This window comes from Volvox carteri, assembly GCF_000143455.1.
Source record: "Volvox carteri f. nagariensis unplaced genomic scaffold VOLCAscaffold_46, whole genome shotgun sequence".
Taxonomy (NCBI): Eukaryota; Viridiplantae; Chlorophyta; class Chlorophyceae; order Chlamydomonadales; family Volvocaceae; genus Volvox; species Volvox carteri.
This window is the reverse complement of record NW_003307589.1, coordinates 588,713-604,803: the sequence shown is the minus strand read 5'-3', so window position 1 is coordinate 604,803 and position 16,091 is coordinate 588,713. Positions and strand designations below refer to the sequence as shown.

The 16,091-nt window shown below is 54.5% G+C and overlaps 3 protein-coding genes across 3 annotated transcripts in view; 1 reads left to right on the top strand and 2 right to left on the bottom strand.

Moving 5' to 3' along the window:
• Positions 1–595: 595 nt before the first annotated feature.
• VOLCADRAFT_106565 (uncharacterized protein) lies at positions 596–5,408 on the bottom strand (the record flags this gene model as incomplete). Its single annotated transcript, XM_002954797.1, has 8 exons — positions 596–1,016; positions 1,589–1,689; positions 2,024–2,125; positions 2,257–2,301; positions 2,819–2,842; positions 3,732–3,940; positions 4,374–4,417; positions 5,155–5,408. 8 exons carry the CDS (start codon positions 5,406–5,408, stop codon positions 914–916), a joined length of 882 nt encoding a protein of 293 aa, XP_002954843.1. The 3' UTR covers positions 596–913.
• A 3,823-nt stretch (positions 5,409–9,231) lies between these two features.
• On the top strand, positions 9,232–13,293 carry VOLCADRAFT_106564 (uncharacterized protein; the record flags this gene model as incomplete). Its single annotated transcript, XM_002954847.1, has 8 exons — positions 9,232–9,475; positions 9,819–9,885; positions 10,276–10,473; positions 10,598–10,697; positions 10,911–10,988; positions 11,026–11,374; positions 12,069–12,754; positions 13,128–13,293. 8 exons carry the CDS (start codon positions 9,232–9,234, stop codon positions 13,143–13,145), a joined length of 1,740 nt encoding a protein of 579 aa, XP_002954893.1. The 3' UTR covers positions 13,146–13,293.
• Positions 13,294–13,931: 638 nt separating this feature from the next.
• VOLCADRAFT_121354 (uncharacterized protein) overlaps positions 13,932–16,091 on the bottom strand; it is a gene marked incomplete at its 5' end in the record, with an annotated part of 7,344 nt that continues 5,184 nt past the window's right edge. The window contains 3 exons of the mRNA XM_002954796.1: positions 13,932–14,247; positions 14,922–15,082; positions 15,512–15,743. Of these exons, the coding sequence (XP_002954842.1) occupies positions 14,032–14,247; positions 14,922–15,082; positions 15,512–15,743 (609 nt within the window). The 3' untranslated portion in view covers positions 13,932–14,031. The remainder of the gene's footprint in view (positions 14,248–14,921; positions 15,083–15,511; positions 15,744–16,091) is intronic.

Below are 16,091 nucleotides of genomic sequence, written 5' to 3'. Positions count from 1 at the left end.
GGTGCTTCAGAAACGTGCGTAGCAGCTCCAGATCATGCGAAGGTCTTTCGAAGTAGCAGGACCGCCCGCGCGCGTGGGTTGGCCGTCCAACGACCTGGAGAATAAACTATGGTCCTCACACTTGCAGACCAACATAGACCAACCCTCAAGCAATGGACTATGGACATACCCCGCATACGGAGAAGGAAAGCTACACAGGCATCACAGGAATGAGTTCCTCGAACGGATGATTAGATATTATAAAGCGCTTTGACGCATCCGTGCAGTATATTGCTACGAGCCCATGAAGGTTCATGATGATGACGGCGATGGCGGCGAACTATAAAGATCGCTAGCCGTCCAAGTTCTAGATCACAACTGCTGCTACTGTAGATTTACTACAGTCCATCCAAATGCATCCATGGTATCGAATTAAGCTATCGGCTTCATTGTCTCGCATCGATGGGACACGTAGATTGCATCGACGAGCAAGCTGTGAAATCCAAACGCGGCGAAATCTGCAAGATAGATTTGCGTTTTTGGGAGATAGATTTTGCGAATCTGCGAAATAGATTTTGCGAATTTTTGAGATAACGGTGCGCACGTGCAAGGAAGACAACCAGACTGCAAAGAAACGGTACTCACAACAACTTAGCTGCAACGAACATGAAACATTTCGCCCTGTCTTGCTTCGTAATGTTTTTTTAAGGAAATCCGGCCGAACCTGCGAGATAGGCTCGTGAAAACATCCAATAATCGCCACAAGCAAGGAGCCAGCAGTGCCGGGTTAAACATGCGCGCCGCGACACCTGCCCTTGCCAACCGCACAACCGCGGCCCGCAGCCACCCGGAGCGAGCTGACCCAGCGTTCCCAGCTGCCGGGCATCCTGCACTATTGCCGTACATGTAACCAGTCCGTACGTCTGTATTATAATCAAGCTGGAACGGAACACAGCTCCGGGGGCAACATGGGTGCGGTACTAGGGTAGGAGCCCGCGAATTGACCGCCGCAGGTGTTTGTACAGCCCCCCAGAACCCTGCATTCGCACGGATAAATGCATGTTGTACGGCAAAAACAACCGGGCAGTACCGTCACTGCACTGGTAGGGGGCAACCAACATGCATGTTATCTATGTATGTCTGTGTGGGGGCGCAAGGGGCGACATCGCGACGATTCGTGACAGGCCACCTTAGGCCCGCTTGGTCACTGCTGCCACTGCTGCTGCTGCTGAACAACTTCATCCGTATACGTCAAATAGTTTACCTAAGTTTACCTGCAGCGCGCTCGCTTCCGTCGCTGGCCAGGGCGGCAGGCAGCGGTGAAAAGGCTTACAGTATTTTGGGTTTTGATGTTAGTCACGCACTTAGTCGCTCAAACGGTGTTCGCTTACCCGCCTCGCCCCGTTAGTAACGAGTGTGAAAGATGTTAGAGAGCTATGAAGGTAAATTTAATCTTTTAAGACCCCTCATAGCTCTAGATAGACGGGCAGTTCAGAGGCTACTAGACGGGCAGACAGCAACAAGCGAGAACTCCCAATGCATACGCGCACTAATAACCGAACCGTCATATACGGTTGTGCATGCGTCATGCATGTACGGACGGACTTACGGTGCGAAGTTCCGGTACTCAACCAGGATGCTCTTGGCGCTGTGAACAACGCAGAGGCGGCTGGGAATGTGCCGCGCCTCGTCCATGACCCTCGGATTGTTCTGCAGATGACGTACACGAACACGCAAACAGCCAGTCGTTGAAAACATGAGGAGTAGGGCCTATAGGCCCACCTGCTGTGGTCGTTGGTCGTTGGTCGTTGCATCCACCCACCCACTACCACCCACGACCACTAACAACCCAGCACCCGGACGGGACATGCATGCATGTACGGCGACCGCGGAGGGCACTGCAGAGAGATGTTTAGCTAGCTGGTGTGTACGGAGGTGCCACGCATTGGTACTATGCGGTATGTACGAGCAATCCCACGGTGATAATGGATACCAGCTAACATGTGTATACGCCTAAGGCTGTCGTACAGATGTGCGCACGTACTGTTAGTGTGATGCACTCCTGGTAGCCCCGGGGCCTCTGCATAGTGGACACCGTAACCATGCTCTCGAAAAACTGAATCTTGCCGTCGTACTGTCCGTAGATCTGCATGCGTGTGCCGTACAGGGCGGCAACAGATCAACATCATCTCGTACTTCGTGATCAAATAACATACACACACACGGCATTGCGACGACCAAAGGAGCTATACAGCTTTTTATCTCACACACACTTACATGGGTAAAGTTGAACCGGCGCACAGGATTGTACTCGGCTGCAGACTGCATATGCAGGCGAGAAGGGGTACGATCGTACGAGCGTAAACCAAGGTCCACTAAGTCCGCGTGCGGACATATGTATGTATGCATATATGTATGTATGTATGCCGCGGGTGGGGCAGTGGTAGTAGTACCTCGCGCATAGTGGAAAGAGATGTGTCGAAACCCTTTTGCCTTCCCGCCCGCACGCACGCACGCAGCCACGCAGAACCTTTAAAACTGACACCATTACATTGATGGCTAGATGTCAATTTTTACATCGATTGCTAAATCAATTGATGGTTATTCCGTGTACTATGCACATGTATTTGATGCAACAGGGAATATGATGTCACGTACAATCCTCTGTGTTTGTATGTACTTGTGTATCTGTCCAAGCATCCAACCCCCGGTATTGCCCAACGGCATGCATCCATTCATATAAACCATTTATCCATACAACACAGCAAGATGCGCGGCATTTGTTAGCAGATGCACATACAGGTTACACATCCATTGCCGTACGTTCGTACTCACTCACCGTGTCCCACAAGTGCGAGCCCATCTGCACATTTGCAACAAGAGCAAAGAGCGAAACAGGAAGGTGGAAGGTGTCATCACGGGAGGGTCGAAGGGTTCACGGGTGGCAACCGCAATCGCCATATCAGGCAAGCAGGTCGGGTGGGGATTCAGTAAATGTATGTATGTTGTTACAGGGTGGTTAACTTCGCCAGCGGCCCCCTTTCCCGGGGCAGTCCCTGCTCTCCCCTGCTAGAGGGGCACCCTAATCCGTCACCCCATCCGACTTCAGAATGTATTCGTTGGGTTCGGCAACTCACCACCAGCATCCAACCAAATCTAGCGGATCAACGGCGCATCAACTTAGTTCCTGGTCAGCTCGCAAGTTGATATTATCACGTCCTACACCGTCCATAAGATGGGGGGCCACCTCCCATTTCATCACTCCTCAAACACCCGAGGAGCCGGCAGGCGGATTTGAACCCGGGTCGACTGGGTCGACTGGGAGCAGAAGTCAGGCCTTAACCTCTGCCAGCCGCCTGCCTAAATGTATGTATGTTGTTACACTTCGCCAGCGGCCCCCTTTCCAGGGGCAGTCCCTGCTCTCCCCTGCTAGAGGGGCACCCTAATCCGTCACCCCATCCGACTTCAGAATGTATTCGTTGGGTTCGGCAACTCACCACCAGCATCCAACCAAATCTAGCGGATCAACGGCGCATCAACTTAGTTCCTGGTCAGCTCGCAAGTTGATATTGTATGTATAAATGTATGCATGTATGTATGTATGCATTCCATGCCATGCCTGGACGTTTTCTTCTTCTAGGGAACGACCAGGTCTTCACGATGGCGCTGGCTGCATGTGTGCGTATGTGCGTATGTGCGTATGTGCGTATGTATGTATGTATGTCCATGTGCTGCTTCGCACATACTCTCACCCCCCAAACGAAGTCCCCCGCTTGAATGATAGGGCCTAGTGTGCTTCCTGGCCAGCAGCAAGATGGGATCGGCTTGAAGGTCTTGAAGAAGGTTGCATTACTGCCGCCCATGCAGGGCCCGTGACTGTTCACATTCCACTCCTGGTTCCACCAGTAATCGTACGACGGGAACATGAAGTGGAAATCGAAGTGTGGTACGTCGTAGATGCCTGCGCCATGTTCCCGCACGTGAAAGGAAAAGGAGTATGTTAGGAATACGTCTCCAGGATATAACCGCCATTCCAAAAGGATTTTAGTCAATGGCGATGATGTGCCGCGGGTAACAATAGCTCCTGTAGCTATTAGCTTTTGTTCGGTGGCGACTGCACGACGCACAAATGTGTAACACGGTACGTGGTGAAGCGTTTCAACTGGTAGGTAGTCTGCGAGGGTGAGTCCGGGCGAGTCCGGCAGCCCCTCCAGGAAACCCCTGAGGCTCTCAGCACTGATACTTCATGTACAGAGATATTTAAAGGTTATCATCACCATCACCATCACCATCACCATCACCATCACCATCACCATCACCGTCATGTGTTAAACACACTCGCGGCTGCTCTAAGTAAACATCGTCCTAAGTACGCATGAAATTAGAGCACTTACCGACTCCAGGGTGGCCGTTGAATGCGTACGACCAGTATACAAACCTAACAACACGCGAGCGAACGTACGGCAGAAAGAAGATGCAAGAAGGGAAAAGGTAAGGGGTGGAGGAAGGGGTGGCCGGAGGACGCGGCGCTCACTCAAGGCAGCGTGATCATGAAAAGCTGGACGACCGTTAGCTGGCGCATTAAACCATCATGTAGATCGTGTATGTGTGTATGTGTGTGTGGTGTGTGGTTGTTACAGTAGCAGTGTAGACACACTGCTACTCAGCAAATATATAAATGTGATCACGGGTGGCAGGTGCGGCCTCTCGGCTAAATGGGCTGCACGAAACCACGCACATAGAAAAACGGAGCAGAGCAAGTGCATGGAACGGAAAGCACCGACTGGCAGGTAGTAGCAAAACAAGACCTCGCGCATACACGCTGTTGAAGGCCTCGACTGCCCTTGTAGTATACATGGCGTATATAAAAAAGATTTGGCTTTCGTACATATACACTTGTTAAGCAGCAGGACACGTTACTGCGCTTGATGTGGATAACGAAGTAAATAAAGAGCTTAAGACAGCTTAAGAGAGGAAAGTCTGCGTGTTTCGGGATACATGTCTTCTTCCCTTAACGGTACCACGGAACCCCCATAGGGCTTCAACAACAGGCCACTCTACCCCGCCCTCGGTATTTTAATGGAACTGGTAGCTAGTAACTTCAGGGTTTTACAGCTACCATCGTCGTCGGTGCCGTGCGGCTTAAAAAAAATAGACCACTAGTCCCGCGCTTACCCGAAGGGGTTGGTGCCCACCATCGGGAAGAAAGCTGCCGGCTGTTCAAATGCAGAGTAGCTGAAGGTCTCCGTGGGTCCGATCGGGATAGGGATGTTGAGCAGTTTGGGCAGCTTGGTGGCCTTGGACACAAAACCCTCCGTCAGCTCCACACCCACAGCGAGGGGCGGCGTGCGCGATGTGTGATCGACAGGGAGAATAACATAAGTTTGGAGGTAGTCCTGGGGGGTCCCCTGCGTAGGGGTAACATACATAGTTTTTATTTGTTATTCAGTCGCATAGATGAATGCAGCACTGCGAAACGATTGATCCATCGAAACGGTGATTCGACCAACACAGGTCACCAGCACTGCAGTACTGCTGTCTTCACCTGCATGAATGACGTAAAATTAATATTCATTAGGTAGGACCTTGTTTTACAGGAATGCCGTCGAATGGTAACAATTTGTGTAATAAACTCGAGTGGCCGGCAGGTGGCAAACGCAGCGGGCGAGACTTATCGAGTGAAAAAGGTTTTTTTGTTACATGTTTGTCCGTTACATTTCACGCACGTGCTAGGCTTCGCGAGGTGATGGTAGCCTACCTAAGGTGCGTCTGCGACCGATAACAACTCTCCAGGAAGAGGAAGAGTTTTATAAGTAAGTATTAAGTTTTACGAAACTGCGTGTTCACTAAGCTATAGGTCAAATTGAAGGCTAGTTTCGGAAGGTGGTAAATGATCTAGAACACAGCAGTCCCCACAGGGACGGTAATGCGCATCGCGAACTTAAGCTAAACAGAGTAAAGCTCACACGTAAGAGCGCCAGAACTGCATTCATGCGTGGGCGCCTCCGGCTTTGGCAAGGCGCAGTACGAATAATCTGCGTTTCTGTTGCCAACACACCGGCAATAACATTCAACTACTTGCCTTCGGATGGATGAACCGGTCTCCAACAACTTTTATGGTACCTTGGCCCATGACGCCGCCTGCTGCGCGCGATCCCGAAACACGCAAGAAACGCCGGGAGATTGTTTTCGCCGCGCCAATGTCTCTACATTGCAGTCTGCATGCACACTACACGAATCATAACTCACAGAAGTACTTACCTTGCGTACAGGCAAGGAGCAGCAGGCATAAATGTCCAGCGGATATTGCGAACTGACGCATGGTAGCACTGAAACGAGGATTAGACAGGAGAATCCTTATGAATTTTAAATTCTATTATGTTTCAACGGGTAGACCCAGTAAAATATCTTCGCGAGATATTTCTGGATGGAAGTATGCGATGGCCGAGCGTACGACACGCAGCCGCAACTGCCGCAAGTTGGCGAAACGCCGGAATCTTTTTCTCGAATAACGAATGAAACTGCACTACCCCCCCGAACGGACCAACTGCCAAGGCTCTTTTACGGACAAGGTAGATTTTGTCCCGACTGTCGCGTACTGCATTTACTTCCTGCTCGTCTCCTTACCTTCACCTTGTCGTCAATTGATATCGCGAGATAACGCGAGACGATGCGAGAAGATACGTTCTTTAAATTCCAACAACAATAGCTAAAGAGGCATGATGCTATAGGTAAAAACAACAAATGACTTTTGCCGGTATTGATCCTACACTTCCACAGTCACTTTCCATGTGCCGCCAGTGCCTGTCGCCGAACTAAAGCCCGCTGCGTTATACGCACACAGGGAGCAAAAAGATTCCGCTGCCGGAAAGAAGCACTCCGATTCGAAATCATATTTGTTGGAGCCTAAACTAGCAAAAGCACCCACAACGCAATAACGGGCAAAGAGGCGCGAACCCGGCTAGATCCTGCTCAGGCCGATCTAGAATGATCTTCCACATTCCGCAATAATCACACAAACGTGCCATTCTGGCTCTGGCGCTTGCCCCGGCCGGGGGAGAAATAGTCGACGGACCGACCCCGACCGACTTACTCGCCAAGCGTTTCTTTGCTTTCTTTGTTCGCGTTGCTACATCCCCTCTACAGCTTGCTTCCGACTGCTGTCTACTGCGCGGCCCCTGCCGCGGCTGCAACGCGACCGCCGTGCCCCTTCCCCTACAGCTTCCAAAGCTCGCTGGTGCTGCTTCCTGGAGGCTACGGTGGAGATTGCATCTCCCCCCTGGAGCCAGCAGTGGACCTGAAATCCTAGCGTCGAATCAGCGGGGGCTCTGGTAAACTGTCCTTGTGGCTTTGGCTTGGTGAGCAGGGCTTTGTTCCACTTTTTCACCCCACCCACCCCGGACGTCCAATGACTTGAAACCCAACATCTTTTTCAGGCGCTATCCGCCTAAGGGCGCCCTCAGCAAGGCCACCTTGAGTCCGGAGAAGTAAGCTGTAGATGAGAACGTCAAATACCTGGGGGGCCGTACACACGACGTGCTTCTCCCAAATCTGAGGACTTGATTGGCTTTTGTACACAGCAGACAATTATAAAAGACGGTAAAATGAACGTGACTCTAAAATGTCGTGACAGCAGGTCATCTGTCCCGTACGATATACTCGCGTTCTGAGTGTGGCCGCATTACAGAGCATTGATTGGTCGCTGCAATCTTTACCAGGCACTGCCGGCCGGGCAGGCAGGCAGGTGAGAAGAACGGGATATCCTTATGATACCGAACGAATGACCCAAACGACCAACTTCTTAATTTAGTTAACGGTTAAGGCAAGGCAAGCACGGTTCAGCATGAACACGGCGGTAGTTCATGACATCGTGTTTATGTTATATGGCTGAGCATACATGTACACACACATATATACATACGCACACACACACACAGACACACATATACACACATACACACACAGACACACACACATACACACATACACACACATACACACACATACACATACACACACATACACACACATACACACATACACACTCTGGTCTGGGTTGACACTACTGCGATTCGCGGTTTAAGGTCCTGGGGAGACCCCCGAATTAGTCGGGAGCGCGAGATTATGGCTAGCTGCTGAGATGTGGAGTTGAGGTGGCAGTTGATGGACCAGATTCGCACGCTGGATTGTTGGCGATTGCCGAATCCTCCGTCTCTTTGGTTGTTCGGGTGAATGGATGAGGAGGGGTCCTAGACGGCTGGACCCGCGGCCTTGGACTTACAGTTCGTATGGCGAAGTATAGTGTGGTAGTGGTGGATGGTGCTATAAGATGATAAATCGTAGAACTGACAATGTGATAAAGCGGCCCAGAAGCCTCCCACTCTGTAACATTACATTACATACACACACATACACACACATACACACACATACACACACATACACACACATACACACACACACACACACGCACACACATACACACAAACGCGTCAGGCCCGGATCAATGTGCAACACGAACACACGAACATACACAGCGTCTGGGTGCGAGCTGTGGCGAGTCAAAAATCCAGTCGTGCGTGCTGGCATGAACAAATTCCGTGTGTTCAAACGGCTTACGGCCTACGCCATGTCGTCGTTGGATGCCAACATGGGTTCAGTTCCCGCGTTTACATGTGAAGAACACTTTCAATTTCGGTCCAATAATAAACGGCGCCGGAACGCCACCGAACGGAATCCCTCCCTCAAAACACTGCCTCGGCCTTGTCCAAACTGTAAACATTTTCATGCACAGGATATTTAAAATCGTTACCTGAGCGTTTCGCGTACTCAAAGCCGGAAGCCGCTTAACGGGAACCTTTCTGGGAAGTGTGCAGGTTTGCGAGTGCTTTTGCGAAAACCCAGCAGCAAAATTTCAGTGCCTCAGAAGATGAAAGCAGGACAATTTTGCTCCAAGACTGTGAGTGCGGTGCAAATTGAAAGGGCGTCGGTTGGCTGCACGTCCAGCGGTAGTTGATCGTCCACCCCGTTTTCTTAAGCATCATGGTAAATGGTACACGCATAACGTGTAGATTGCAGTCCTTGTACTAACTCCTACTTGTATTTTGATTAACCATATGCAATCGATCCCTGCTCGTCCAGCCGAACAATACGTGGAATGCAGTTGAATTTCGACACTTGACGGTCATCACGAGTCCGTAAAATTTCCACGGCATTTTGGATTCCGTACTACAGAGACTAATTGCATGTAGCATGCAACTGGAGCACCTTGTCGCCCGTGGACCGGAAACTGCTGCTGCCGTCACGCGGCGGCATCCCGGCTTCGCCTCCGAAGATCCACGGCAGTCGACTTCGGCCCCAGCATGCTCACTAGGGTACCTCAGCCAAAGCGCAAGATCTAAAAAGAGAGCAGGCTTTCGGACGCATGCTCTTCCGGTCGATCGCCATAACGGTGGCGGCGCCCATCCCCCCCTTTTTGACCAACGCATTCCACCCAGTGAGCAGCGACGGATGCCTCTCTCATACATGGGTTGGGTGGCTCAAGGATGCACAGAAGAAGAGGGAGCCCCCTGAACAGATGTGGGTCGCAGGCGAGGGTAGGGTCCTCTTGCCCCCTCTGCACCCGGACAGACCCGCTCCCGGTTGCCTTTGCGAAACCCTTTGGATGTAAATGTGTGTATGTATGTAGGTAGGTAGGTGTATGTATGTGCGTGTGCCTTGGCCCAGGCATGCATGTGTGTATTCCCACGCACGGCACATCGTCACCTCCACCAGCATCCCACGGTTACAATAACCGTCACAACTGTCTTCCTTTGTAATTACTAACCTGCCCACGTCAGGTGTGGATCTCCGGCGGGTTGCCCTGGTTCCGGAGCGGATTACGGCGGCGCCGCGGGCCCCATTCAGGTGCGGAGCAGGGAGGCCATCAGAGTACACAGGGCCATATCGTGACAATAGGAGGGTCGATCAATTTCCATCTGGAAGGTCCGGATGCGCGAGGCCGCTTTGGAACATGACGTCATGAAGCCCTTCCTCCTTCCTCCTTCCTCCGGTTCGCGGGTGCCACAGCCAAGAGAGGTGCCGCAGCCAACCCCTCCGGGAAACCACCGGGCGAGTGCGAAGTAACCCCTCACACTCGACCCCCTTCCGTCCGCTTCACGAGCCCTGACTGCACTCACTTCCCTGACCATCAACACCAACACCAGCACCAACCGCTACCCCCGTCGCCTCCGCCGCCCCCTCCACCGTACCTTGGTCGTCGTCGTCGTCGCCCGCCCGCCCGCCCGCCCGCCCTAGGTTCTGGGTGGATGAGCTGCTTTGGAGTCAGGGCCGCGTGGCGGTGGAGCTCTTCGAGGCGGTGCTGACGGAGGCGGGCGGCGTCCGTACTGGCGGACCCAGCAGGCAGGAGGAGCGGGAGCTGCGGCGGTGGCGGCGGCGACGGCAGCAGCAGCAGTTGACGGCTGAGGAGGCGGCCGAGGCGGCGGCTGCACCGGGGTACGGATTTACATGGATAGTAAGCGGGTTTTGCGTGAGCGTGTGGGCGTGTGAAAGGGGGGAGGGGCTCCGCCGGCCTTGCATTACTCTCCGTCCCTCCCCGCCTCCCCCTCCCTCTCCGCAGACCCTCTCTCGGCTCGAGTAACATGGAGTGCTGGGAGGTGCTGTGGACCAAGTCCACGTACGCCATTTCCGCGGCTCGCAGCATGCGGCCGGGTCAACTGGTGGGAAAGAGAGAGGGGACGCGGGTTAAGGGGGTCAAGGGGGATGTGGAAGAGAGCGCGAAGAGGAACACGATAAGCTAGGTGGGCCCCAGCATATGGACGCCGCGCAAGTGCTCGGAAGAAGGAAGGGGAGCCCGTTCTCACTGCCATTGTGGGGGCTCTTTCCAAGCCCTTCTTCCTTCGCTTCCTGATTTCTCCTCATTCTCCTGGCAGCACAGCACTTCACTCGAGGCCGACCTGCTCACTGACTCCACAACCCCGCTCCGGTGCGGCCTGGTGTGGTGTGGCCTGGTGTGGTGTGGTGTGGTGTGGTGCTACCTGCCTGCAGGTCAGCGCCGTCATCGGCCTCAACTGTCTGACCATGAAGAAGCGGCTGCTGTTGACGCTGAGGGGAGCGCTGGGGCCGGAGGCGGCCTTCGCCATCACACCTTGCTCCTTCGCGCTCCCCGAGGACATGGGCGCCTGGGAGGACTTCTTGAAGCGGCAACAACAGCACTATAACCGCCACAACCGCAACAACCAGCAGCAGGGGATGCAGAGCCAAGGGAGGGAGGAGGGACAGGGTGATGACGGCGGTGACGGTGGTGGTGGTGGCAATGTGAGTGGAAATGGTGCCGGAGGTGATATTGGTGGATTTGGTTCCTCGCTTTGGATCCTCAAGACTGGTCAGGACGCGGGTGAGTGTGTGTGGGGGGGGGAGAGGAGGGGAGGAGGGGAGGTAGGGGGGGATATGGGGGAGGGAAAGGTTTTTTTCCTCTCTTTCAGCCTAATGGCGTTTCTTCTCTTCCCTCCACCAACCCCCGCGACCGTTGATCTCTGGCATCTGCTTCAATTGCCAATGGTTCGTCCCCACAACCCTCAACACCCTCCCCCCCGAACCCTCGCCTCGAGGAAGGGGAATCGCATCTCTGCTGCACCCCATCTTAATTACGAAGCTTTGCGCGACTTGCGTGTAGGCAAGGGCCTGAGCCTGCTGCCTGCCGAATCGGCGCTGAAGTACGCGCGTGAGAGGCTGCAGCAGCAGCAGCAGCAGCAGCAAGGAGACGACGGCAGTAGCGGCAGCAGCAGCAGCAGTAGGCGTTTCCAGCTGCAGGTGGCCCAGCAGTACATCACAAACCCGTTCCTGGTCCTGGGTCGCAAGTTTCACCTGCGGCTGTGGCTGTTGGTGACGTGTCATAGCCCGCTGCGGGCGTACCTGCACAGGTAAATGTGTATGTGTGTAGGGGGGGAGGAAGTTGTGGAGGGGTGGAGTGAAGGAGGGGAAGTGTGTGTGTGTGGGAGGGAGGGGGAGAGTTCAGGGCGAGAAGCGGAAGCTGAAGCGGACGGGTGTGAGTGTGACTGTGTTTCTGTCCCTTTACTTATCTCTCCTAGCCTCCAAACCCGCTTCGTTAGTGTACCGAGTGCGCTCTCCCATTCTCAACCTTCCGCTGTCTGTCCCGCCCGCCGTCAACAATTCATTTCTCGGGGCGATGAGCACTAGACGAGGGCTAGTGCTCTTCAGCACCGATCCGTACGACAAGGCCGCCGCGGAGCGTCAGCAGCCGCGCGGTGGTGGTGGCGGCGGCGCCGCTGCCGCTGGCCCTCCGCTGTCGCCGCCACCGCCGGAATCCTCTGCCGCCGCGGCGCATTACCAGCTCCCCGCCAGCCACATCACCAACTACGCGCGCAACAACAACACTCTGGTCTGGGGGCTCCATCAACTGGCTGAGCATTTGGGGCCGGCACGATTTAGCGGCGTGTGGGAAGCGCTGCGCGGCGCCTGCAGTCGCGCACTAGCAGCCGCGGCACCATCGCTAGTGGAAGCGCACGCCTGGTTACGACCTGCCGTACAAGAGTACGGATTCCAGGTCCTCGGCGTGGATTTTCTGTTGGACGAGCGGCTGAAGCCGTGGTTACTGGAGTTCAACAGCGCGCCGTCAATCATGGTGCAGCACGAGGACGACGCCACTCGAGCGTTAGTGTACGAACAAAAGTACGGCATGTTGCGGGACACGTGGGAGGTCGTACGGTGTCGAGTATACCCGCGGGAACCAGCAGAGGTTGGGCAGGGGGGCGTGGTGAGGCCGCGAACTGGCTGCGGCGACACAGCGAAATGGGAGGCAGCACACGCTGGGGAGTACGAACCACTGATGCCGTACATACGTTGATGGCTGCGTTAATATTGTTGCTCTAGTGCCCAGCGATAATCGACCAACGCGTTGCGACAGGGTTTGGAGTATTCGTATCACTTATTAAGTCAGAGTGAGCGTGATTGAAGGAAAATGTGTAAAGCTGTGCTGTTGAGTCGGGTGTGTGGGGCGTGCTGATGAAAAAAAGGCAGGCAGGTGAAGGTAGTAGGCATGCACTGCAACTCGACAGCGCGCAGCAAAAGTGTTTCTTACATGGCACTCGACACACGCTGTATATTCAAATACACACGCACAACTTCAGTGTCAGAGAGTTCTGTGATTTTTTCAATTATTTTTTGTTAAGAGCTTTTGCGTGCATCATCGTCACCAGCCGCGAAGGAGGGAGAGTGAGAGAGAAAATGCCTGCCCCACAAGCCCAAAGCGGTTCGGCTCCTGCTCCCCAAACCGCCCTGTAACCCATTGTATGTATGTCCTTACACCTACCATGTTGACAAATCCCTAAAAACACACAACAGCGCCCCTTTTTAAGGTTAGGCCCCAAACCCCACTGCACCACAACCGCCCACATTTAAAGCATGCATGGACATACGGACAGACAGCCTTACAGAAAACCATATTCCTACGCAAACACAGCTATACTACTGCAACACGTAGTAAATGGGCAGTCCTCCTTGTCAGCTCCGAAACCAGTCCCAACCCTACACAACACCACGACTAGACGGGTGCAACGTCATCTGTCAGAACATTCAAGACTCCCACACCTCACCCAGTTGCCACCTCGCATTCGCAACCACAAAGACAGACCTGACACACATCCACACATCCATCCATCCATCGACCATTAATTTCCAAAGGTAAGTGCAACACCCCATCCCATCCCATCCCACCACCACCAGTACAACCAGCGTCAGCGGAAATGTAATTGAGTCACAGCGCATGATGTCACAGCTGCTATAGACGAAGCCCTTACCCAAAATACCGCAACCCCCCTCCTCCGTACGTCTATGGTTGGTGCACGTGGCTGTCGGTATATTCGCATCACACGTCCCCGTCGGGCCCCGGGCAGTAGCTGTGCTACTTCCCCCGCCCCGGCAGCGGCGGCCGCTACAGCCGCATATGAGACCGGCGCGGCGCGGCGAGCTGAGCTGAGGTGGGCCGAGTCGACTCCGCTGTCATAAGGTTTCCGCTTCCGCGTTCCGATCTTCTCAGCGCGCGTCCGCCAGGCCCGCTGGTCCCGGAATGGGTGACAGCCCCACCGCCGAGGCACTGGCACTGGCTGCAGCCGCCGCCGCCATCTCCTCCTTTTCCAGTGTGGACAGGTCGTAGATCTGCCTCAGCAGGTTGGAGCCGACCAGCCACTCCTTGAAGTAGCTCTGAATGGCGTCATTCAACTCCCGCTCCTTGTCCTTCGTCAAACCAGCCTGAAACCGGGTGGTGGTGGTGGGGGGCGTGGGGGCAATCAAATGCCGGGAAACAATAATAAAAAACGGACTGACTGCCGGAAGGCATCCAAAGCCCAAAACATGGGTTCGGGGAGGGTTGGAGCGGTTTAGGATGGATGGGGGATTGTTGTACAATGCCGTGCCCTGCCAAGAAGTCAAGAAGGGGGAAAACAATAACTGCCGGAAGGCGTCCAAAGTCGCCGCAAACTGCAGGAGGAGGAGTAGTCCAATGGGCGATGACGCGAGACTGCTCTTCTGCGAACTCCTCGGGGCCGCGACTGCTCTGTGAACTTCTCACGTTTTTTGGAGGTGCACCGCGTACGGCATACCACGGGGTCAGGACGGTTTGTAGCGCGCAGTACGGGTAAAAGATGGAGGCTGCATGATGCAGAGGGCGATGACACACCTTTAGAAGCCCAACCCTAAGAGTAGGACCTACACAGCTTTCCCCCTCAGTTCTACCAGCCAACCAACCAGCACCTAGCCCTACCCCTGCCAGCCAGCACACCACCGTTATCGTTCAAACCCCCTACCGCCCCTACCGCAATCATCACCTCACACCAACCGTCAACTGCCAACTGCCGTCCCCACCCTCCGAAACTCCCCACGCACGCACCCACTCCCCCCACTCCACCAGCAACCCCGTCCGTTACCTGCTTGAACTTGCTGCGCATATCGTGAGTGAGGTTGAGTCGCCGCTGCAGCGCTCGCTCGTACTCGGCTGGCAGCGGGAAGAGGTAAAGCGGACCTGGGCCTCGTTGCGCTGAGACGGCCAGGTGGTTCCAACGACTGGCTATGGCGGGGGCCGCACCACCTGGGAACGGGGGGGAGAGAGAGACACACAGAGACAGAGAGAGAGTGTGTGTATGTGTGTGGAGAATCGCATGCAAGGAGTGAGAGAGAGAGAGAAACGACCGGATGCGGCAATTGCGGATGTGTGTGGGTTTGGCGATTATAATGATGATGATGGCTGACAGGCAGACAGCACTCAGACGCTCCTGGCCCACAAGGCCCCTTTCCCCACCCACCCACCCCACACAGAGATGCGCAAATAATGGGGGGAACTCAGGGGTTCGGAGTTTGGGTGATCTTGCCATTAGACGGAGTGCAAATTATACACGCACGGGCACGGGCACCTGCACATGTACGTGCACACACAGTCCCCACCATCCTACACCCACCCTCTGTCCCCTACCCTCCCCCCTACCCTCCTTCCTACCCTCCTTCCTAACCCCAGCACTACCTGCCAGAGGCCCATTGCTGCCCAGGAAGGGCACCACGAACGGCAGAAACTCGTCCGGCGACTGCAGACTGAAGCTTGACTTGGCAACAGAGGACGAGTACGCCGCACTTCCACTGCCGCTGCTAGCCAGTCGCGGGCTGTTGGGTGTAGAACCCGCCAGACTCTTACGGTCCTTACCTGTGCGGGGTGTATGGAGATGGAGATGGAGATCGCGGGCGTCGCGGTGATGATGCTGTACGCATCGCGACACACCACCACACGCACATTCCCACACAAAACCTCCTCTCACCCCCGAATTCACCTCCTCCCGGGGCACACTGCCCTCCGTTTGGATCGAATCAAACGAGTAACTTGTCCTCGTCCGTCTGTCTGTCTATCTATGGGTTACCTGGCGCTTCACCTTCCCATCACCCTAAAGCTCCAACCCCTCGCACCACTGCTCCCCTGCTTAACCTCCCCATGGCTCCCCTAAACGCCCCGGTGTTATTGGGGCTGAGCGTCCGCCGCTACTCGGGTTGGCAGTTGCAATACAGCTTCTAGACGTCAGTCGGAAGTCCGTCGTTTGCTTCTTGCATGTAGA